Source organism: Rhea americana, unplaced genomic scaffold (genome assembly GCF_003343005.1).
Source record: "Rhea americana isolate MKP2758 unplaced genomic scaffold, rheAme1 scaffold_16, whole genome shotgun sequence".
Classification (NCBI taxonomy): Eukaryota; Metazoa; Chordata; class Aves; order Rheiformes; family Rheidae; genus Rhea; species Rhea americana.
Genome location: NW_028185705.1, coordinates 706417 through 715035, shown reverse-complemented (window position 1 = coordinate 715035; position 8619 = coordinate 706417). Strand labels below are relative to the sequence as shown.

General features: G+C 47.8%; 1 protein-coding gene across 3 annotated transcripts in view; it reads left to right on the top strand.

Annotated features, from left to right (window-relative positions):
- Window positions 1–53: 53 nt before the first annotated feature.
- The window catches only part of GRM7 (glutamate metabotropic receptor 7), a 359963-nt gene continuing 351397 nt past the window's right edge, over window positions 54–8619 (top strand). For all 3 annotated transcript variants that reach the window (XR_014895237.1, XM_085300020.1, XM_085300019.1), the window contains exon 1: window positions 54–563. Coding sequence is in view for 2 of the 3 variants with exons in the window: in XM_085300020.1 (XP_085156146.1) it covers window positions 54–563 (510 nt within the window). In the remaining variant the exon portion in view is untranslated. The remainder of the gene's footprint in view (window positions 564–8619) is intronic.

Sequence of the window (8619 nt, the reverse complement as noted above, 5' to 3'; positions counted from 1 at the left end):
GGGCGCGGGGGCGCCCCGCCAGGGCAGCCGGGCAGCGCCCGGGCGGCGGCACCATGCTCCGCCTGGGCAGCCTCCTCCGGCTCCTGACTTTGATGAAGTTGCCCTGCTGCCTGCTGGAGTTTCTCCTCTCGGAGGCGGCCCAGGGGCAGGAGATGTACGCGCCGCACTCCATCCGGCTCGAGGGGGACATCACCCTGGGCGGCCTTTTCCCCGTCCACGCCAAGGGACCCACGGGCGTGCCTTGCGGGGACATCAAGAAGGAGAACGGCATCCACAGGCTGGAGGCGATGCTGTATGCGCTCGACCAGATCAACAGCGACCCGGACCTGCTGCCCAATGTCACGCTGGGCGCTCGCATCTTGGACACTTGCTCCCGAGACACCTACGCCTTGGAGCAGTCCCTCACTTTCGTGCAGGCTCTCATCCAGAAGGACACCTCCGACGTGAGGTGCACCAACGGGGAGCCGCCGGTGTTTGTCAAGCCGGAAAAAGTAGTTGGCGTGATCGGGGCGTCGGGAAGTTCCGTGTCCATTATGGTGGCCAACATCCTGCGACTCTTCCAGGTGGGKACCCGCGCTCGGGGCGGGCGCGTCGCCGCTTCGCCCGGTGCCCCCGGCCGGGGCCGCGCCGCGGGGGAAGCGGCGGCCCCGCGGCTCCTCGCTCCCGCGCCGCCCCGTCAGGTGGCTCGTTTGCTGCCCCCGGCCCCAGCGTCTCGTTTCGCTCGCAGCCCCCGCTCCGTTTCGGTGTCTGCTCCTCCTCCCTGCTCTACGGTGCATGGCACTTTCTGGATTTATCGCCCCATTTGCAAGAAGCAGTCCGCGGGGGAGGGAGGGGGGAAAAAGCCGTGACTGAAATGGGTTTGCACTGGAGAGAAACATGGCTCGGCAGAGGCGCTCGCAGCAGGCGGGCAGCGGGCACGGCCAGCGTGGGGGTCGCACGCGAATGCCCCAGGGCGGAGGAGGGCAGGGCAGGGCAGGGCAGAGCAGGGCTGCTCGCCGCCGGCCGTGGCCCGCCGAGGGCCGGGGCAAGCCCCGAGCTGCGGGCCGGGGCGCAGCTGCCCGCGCAGGGCGGCAGAAGGTGGCGGCGGAGCCGCCGAGCCGCGGCGCTCCTGGCTCTCGCCAGCGCTGGAGGATGAGCCGGGAGTGCGGATTAAGGGCTGTGCGGGGCGCGCTGCGGCGCTTGCTGCCCGCTGCCCGCCTTGCGCGGCGTCCCCCCCGCGCTGCGATAGCGCCTCTGCCGCGGGGGCGGGGGGGGGTCGGGCCTGCGGCGTGTGGGCGCCCGCCCGCGCAGGGCGCTGTGTTTGTGCCTTTCTCCTGCGGCCGAAATCGGGGGAGGCACGGGCACGGCGCGGGGCTCGGCCGCGGGGGCAGCCACGGCGACACCGCCACCACCAGATGCTTCACACAGTGGAGTTTCTTGCTTCCCAACCTGTGTCTTCACTGAGGAGTGGAGGGGGGGGTAGGTTTCTTGTTATTTTTCGCGTGGGTGGAGAGATTCCCCTCCTCCCCCAGCTGGAAACTTGGGAGATTTTCATGGGAAATCCACTCTCTGATGTCAGTAGTCACCGTTGCTCCTTGTTCGCATCTGGCTGTCAGTGGCAGGTACAGCTGTCACAGGCTAGGCAACTCAGCAATGCATCTTCTCCCATCCCTGCCCTTTGYGCTGCGTGAATGGATTCAGTCCTGCCTGTTTTCCTGAAAAAAATATTAAGGATTTTGTTTTGTTTTTCTTACTGTCATCCTCTTCTTGGTGAATTAAAATGCAACTTGTGCTACTTCTAGATTCAGTAGCATGCTGAATTTGTAAGAGTGTGCCGCTTTAACGTGTGGCTCTTGGTACTGAAATGCTGTCTCAGAGAGAGCAACACTGCGTGTGCGTGCGTGCATGCTTGGCTTCGCTGGGTACACTGTACTCATTTCTGCTCAAGACTTCTTGCATTATAAACACCCCTTCCGGGACTGAAAAACAGATGATCTCATGTTCCATTTGAGCTAGAACTGAGAAGCTCAGAGGGATGTGAGTGGTGCTGAATTTCTGGTTAAGTCTTAGTTCAGCAAATGCTGATTTGCTGTAAATGTCTCCCAGCAAGTAGATTGAAATCAGCCAGCTCTAATATACTGCGATCTTATTCAAAAMCAAATCCGTGCACTGTGTACTGAGACCTCATTCAGAAGCAATTCTGGGCACTCTGAACCTTCTGTACAGCAAAATGATACCTGCAAAATCTTTGGTGTTGTTGATGTTATGTAATGGAGCTTATAGAAAACAAGACGTTCTGTGGGCTTTCTACAACTAGAGATATTCACATATACGTAAACATTTTAACGTATTGTGACTAAGAATCCATTCAGAATTGCTTCTTAACCAGATCATCCCAAAACCAGAAATTGGTACACACTGAGAGATATTTTACTGAATATGTGTTTTACAGCTCGATTCTTCCTTTTTATGCAGATCTTTCATGCAATGAAACTGTTCCCTCTCGTCCTCTCCTCCTTCAAAACACATTTCAGAATGTGGCTCAGCCAGAGAGAAATAAGAAAGAAAAWAAATATTATAAGAGGTAGAAGAACAGGACTTAATAAGCAGCTACGTACAGTTGTGTGGGGAGCAAGAAGGTGTAAGTTATTAGAAGGAAAAAAACTTGTTAACCAGCACACTTGTGTGAATGCATTAGCTTTTGCAGCCAGCACGTTTCTAYAGATCACTGTAGGTTTTACTGATCTTAGCAGTATTGCAAGGCGTGGATGAGTGGTTCTTGAACATTTGTTTTTACATAATAGGCACAAACCAGCTTTTCCCTAAGATAATGTAGATGAAAAACTTTCCTTCTATCTGCTGAGACCAATGCAAAGAAACGTTATGCATTAGTGTTTACGTTTTTTAACAGTATATTGGAAGAGAATTGAAGTACTTGTACTTTATCATTAATGCATAGGAATTTATGTATACAACCTGTACAGAATAGTAGGGTTTCCTCAGCCAGCTAATGAGGCTTATAGCTTTTTCTCCCTTGGATGGGTAAGATTCAGGCTGTGCATCTCGCTCTCTGCGTAAGAAGTTAGAATAACTCTCCATGCACTTCATCTGTCTGTTCCCAACACAGCACAGAGTATCTTCAACTAATGCCAGTGGGTGTATCAGCAGGGTAGACTGAAGTCTGTACTGAAKCCTTCTGAATTTCAATTCATATGCACGATTACTGTTTGAAGTTTTGTAGAAGCTTCCCTTTGGTAAAAAATGAAGGATCTGCACTGGGCTATTAGACTTCTCCTTTTTCCTGTGTGATTAAAGGAGAAATGTCTCCACACATCTCTCCACACATCCCTGAATTGCGCGTTCAGTAAAACATAATAGCGACAGTCAGGGTGGTGGGGTTGTGCCAGAGAGTGGGGAGTGGTGTTGCGAGGCCGGCTCTGAGCACGGCTCCTGTGGAGGTGGAAGGACGCCCTTCCCMGGGGTGCAGGTGCACTTGACTCCTGGGCTCCCCCTGGTAGAGGGAAGTGCCAGAGGCATGCTGGATTTGGGCGATAGTCAGAATGGGTCATTACTCCATCTTTAAGTCTCAGAGGATGTGTCAGTGTTTTTGAGATGGACGCAGGAACTGCAAATRAGGGCAGCAGATGCTTCCTAAGACCAAGTCCTCGAGCATTTCTCTTGCAAAATTTCAGCTAAGGAGAGATGCAACAAACTCCTCCCCGCAAGTGCAGGATTTAGAGGAAGGAATTAAAATCTGAGTTCAGTATTGCTACAGAGTTTGTGTGTGACCTGAGGTGAGTTGCTTAGGTTAAAAGGTTGAAAAGCATCCCAGCAGAGCACCTCAATCCCAGSCTCAGGAGCAACATAGGCTCCAGGGCTGACTTGGGTAAGCACTGCCCGATGTTTGACTCATTTCTGAAACCAGCTCGGTGAGCTCTCCAGGGGTTGGTGGTGGCYGACCCTGGAGAAGGGCTCGAGTTTCTAGGGCAATGCCTCGGGCCAGATGCTTCATTTTTGCACCTCTTTGTTAGTTAGTATTATTTTGTTGTTATTCCATTTTCTTCTATAGTAGAGGAAGGGAGAGCTACTGCTCAGGAATAAGAGTGCCCTCAAAGGAGTTTGTGCAGAGTAACCATTTTTCCGTTCGTAGACAAGATCTTCGGTTGTTGTAAGCGCTGTGTACAGTCTGCCTGCGCCCCATCCTGGGGTGGCACCGACGTGCCCCGTCTGCGATCCTTGGCCCGTCTGAAGCATTCAGATTAGTGACTTGCAACTTCACGAGACCTGAAATCTAGCATATTTTTCCCTGAAGGTGTGGTTGCCTTAAAATCTGTTGATTTCTGTAGGAGAGGTTATGTTTATTTTTCTGTATGAAAGGTGATGTACTTTCACAGGTTTTTCTAGGAATCTGCAGAATACAGCTTGAAAATGGTTGTGCAGCTGTAAGCTTCAGGGATGTACGGTGAGGGGGTGCTGCTGAGCGCGAAGGGCCTTTATCTTTGTTACAGGGCCGAGGACTAATGCCACAAAAGCAGTAATATAATCTGTGTGGTGGACCATGCAGGTATAAATGCACAAAGATTCAAGTATGTCAAGTATACTGATTTTTTCAAAATAAAATTATATTAGAGAATGCAATACATAGTATGCAGATTGTAAATTAAATCTTTTCTAAAAATAAAACACAGTTTGGAAAGCTGTTTCCAAATGCATGAGGGATTTCAAGACAGTTTGGTTTTTAGACTGCTAGTGTCACATTTAAAAAATGCTATTACTTCACAATGTCATAGTTTTCCTTAAATATTTAAACCCATGAAATTCAGTAACTGCTGAAAAAATTGCCAAGTGGTTTATCCATTTTGTAGGTTTTGTGAGTCAAACCATGCAGTATGAGGAATATCAGCACGCTGATTTAAAAAAATTTTTTTTTTTGCTTTCATATCCTGGGAAACTTATTTTTGGACTCCATTAAAAATCTACAGACTTCTCATTACATGCTTTAATAATGAACTGCTTACTGCTTCAGGTTTCTGTCCTCAGAGGATGTAATTCTGAATAGTCAATCAACAGTGATTCTTTCTTGTCTAAATACTGTCTTCCTTTTAGCAGTGGTGGTTCTTGTGGCCCATAAGGGTGCATTACCAAGCCCCTTCAGGGAGTGTTTTTAAAATTACTGTGGTGGGATGAAGGGGTACCATTGGACTGGAAGTGCAAACTGAAACTTCCCGTTAATCCCKTAAGTGCTTCTGACTGTTCTTACTGCCTGTGGGCGCTGTGGTACTAAGTGCAAGTTGTGATACCTGTCTGAGGCGGCCCACGGCTGTGTGCGCAGTGAGACCAGTGCACCTTCCCAGATCGTCACAAGACGTATCCACTTGTGGAAGTCTAAGGTGAGTGAACAGGGCAAGGAGAATAGGCCCAGTAAGTTGTATGGTTTTTTTCTGAGAAAAAGCATGTGCACTTTCCAAGAAGCCTGAGCTAGGCTGTCCTCTGCCAAAACAGTGGTAGCTGCCTGCATCAATAGTCTATGACTGGATGAGCCACGGCGGTGGAGATGCTCGGACGGGTATTGCTGAAGGTTATGGTGCTCTCAGCTTGTGACTTACGAGATTTAAATTGGGCTCTCAGCAGCCATCAGTTCCTTTTCCTGTTCGAGTTGCAGAATGATCAAGGAGAAGAAGAATAAGGACTGTATGAGAACCATTTTACAGAATGCGCGATTCCGTGATTTCAAGAAATGCTTCATAAGTTTTTATTTTTTAATGAATTTTATGCTGCTTGCCTGATGTGTTTCTATAAACTCCTTCACCCTGTAGCAAACATACTTGTGAATTCATTGTTCTTTTCTCTCTCTCTCTCTCTCTCTCTCTCTCTCTCTCCCTCCCTCTCATTAGTTTGCTTGTTTTGAAGTTTCTTGCAGGGAATATATGAAATAGGCCCTGAGATCTCCATTTGTACAGGAGCTAGATGCGAAGCCAGACGTTTGTGTTCAGGTACTCCCTGCAAACTCAAATTGGCAAGATGATACTAAATGGCCAGTATAGTATACTGCAGTGCCCCTTCCCTGTGGGAACCATAGGTTATCTTTACTGCTTGGGATTTTACATACAATTTAAGCAATTTTTTTTGTGCTGTAATACAGTATTTTTTAACTCATCAGTATATTGTATTTTCCTCTTTTCATTTTTAGTAAGATAGTGCAGGTTTTAGTAAATGAGCAATGCTCTATCTTTAAAAGCTATTTCATCTTTCAGTTGGGTTCATATAGGGAGTTTTACAAAAAGCTGAAAATAGGAAGCAGACTAAACATTAATTCTTTTCCACTTCTCTTGCATTTCTCAGCAAGCTCTGATTTTTATTAGTCTCTGGGTATTTGTTCTTGTTGTTACTGATGCACCTAGTACATTTCAGCAAGCTGATCCCTGCAGTTTCACTGTGTTGTTGTTAATATACTGCTACATTTAGTATATGTGGAATCTTATTTCCTCTACATAAACCAAAAGTAAAGGAAAATCTATGCTTCAGAGTTCAAATGCTTATGTGCAGAGTTACTAATGGGAGGCTGGAGGTGCTATGAATATATTTTTATGGAACACAGTATTTTTGAGGTAAAATTTATTTTCTTGATAAGGCAAAGAAGTTCAATATTATCAATAAGCTCAGTTCTTTATCTGTTTTCAAGTATCTCTCTGTAGACTTTAGGTACATAGACTGTAAAGAGTCATTTGAAGAAGACTGGTTCTGCCAGGAGAGGGATGATTGCTCAGAAAAAGAGACAGAGCAGGAGGATAGTGCTCAYGTGAGGAAGGGTTAGCAGATGATTGGGGCTGGCATGAGGGGCAGCACATACGGATGTTAGAACCTGTCAGCCTGTACGGTGAAAGCATGTATTTGGCAAGTACATTTGTGTAATTCTCAATTCATTCTTTGTATTGAAATAAGGTGACCTCTGTGGAATGACAGATGGAGGGATCATTTCAAGGCATAAACTTTTTATGAAAGAAATATTGATCTAGTTTTGAATCTCATAAAGCTAATACTGTAAAACTATATGTAGTATATTCTGTATTTTATTCTATTAAAGGAGTTTTGCTTGGAGGCATTAAAACCATCCAGCATAATATTCTGTATCATAATATTAGATGTTGTTATTTCTATTTATAGTGATACTCAGATTAATCTCAATGAATGGCAATGGTGACTGTCCCAGACATAGGACTATGATGAATTTTRTCATAATATTGGAAGATATGAAGCATGTAATTAAGGCCGTTTGGAGAGCATGGTATCCAATACAGTCAGATCATTAGTGTGATGGAATGGGTATCCAGGCAAAGGAAATTCTGAAGAAAAATAAGTATTTCTCAAAACCTTGCTTTTTTCTAAGGATTCACAAGGTCCTATAGAACCCYTCTGCTGCAGGCAACAGAGGTGTTCTGAATTGTCATCAGTTTAGCAGAGTGTGAAGCATGGCCCTGTTATGGACCGTCAAAATTTGGTAGCAGCGTGGAATCGCGGCAGGGCAGAGGTGGCGCGGTCCTGCCCCAGCACCGCCCGGCGCTCGTGCCGCGCACAGACACCGTGCAGGGGCCTCACCCCCGTCCGGCTTGCTGCGGTGATTCTCCTACCTGCCGAGCTGCTGGTCTGTGCCGTGCAGTTGCACTGCTTTGGGAAGAGAGACTTCAGGTGACAGTAATTAATACGCAGGGAAGGAGTAAAAGCTCTGCTTTCCAGGCCTCTGCTCACAAGCAGGCCTTTAATTTCTGCTGTGCGCCTGAGTCACGGGGAGGTAGCGCAGGAGCATCGCACAGATGGCTCAGCCGGAGTTTGCCGAGGCTGAGCTGCTGTGACCCATTTTTTCCGTAATGTGGGGGCTGCTGAGTGTGATGGAGCCTGTATGGAGWAGGGTGTGCAGGCTCCCGTGTGCCTGCACGGGCACACTGACCCAGCAAGTGCCCCGGCGCCGTCGAGGGCCGCTGGCCTCCCAGCACATCTAACGGCTCAGYGGCTGTGGGGAGCAGGTTTGGGGCTCGCTCTCCAGAGGCTTGAGCACTCTGAGTGATAAGGTTTGACAACTGATGTTGCTTTTCCAGATAAACCTAATAGGAATATTACCCAGCTCCTCTGTAATGTATTTTAGCTTCTATTTTGGTAAGTGATGCTTTTGCTGTGTAATTTGGGGATGTTCTGAGACAGACGTTAGCATGCTGTATGAATGTGTGTGTTGCACTGTATATATCCTCTAAGTCCTTGGCTGGAACGCAGGCCAGAGCCCTACTTTGGAGTATTTKTAAGTGAACTTGGCAAGCATGTCATGAAACTCATGAAGCACTCCTAAGTAGAGATCGCCTTTCTCCTTGTGTTGAGATCGTGTGAAGACTACCAGACCTCCCCTTTAAATKGGGAGAGAATGCAGATTTAGGAGACCTTGATTTCTGACTCCCATTGCCTTGCATGGTGTGGCAGTGATAACATTTCCTCACGTTCTGGGCCCTCAAATAGCTCTGGTTTTGGTAAAAGGATAGCCTGCCCTGTGCACGTGAGGGGTGCCAGTTGGGAGCGGCATTTGCAGTTGAGAGCTTTCTGTTCATTTTAATGGTGGTTCTGCTTCATGTTTAAGAGCGTGTGTGTAGGTAGGTA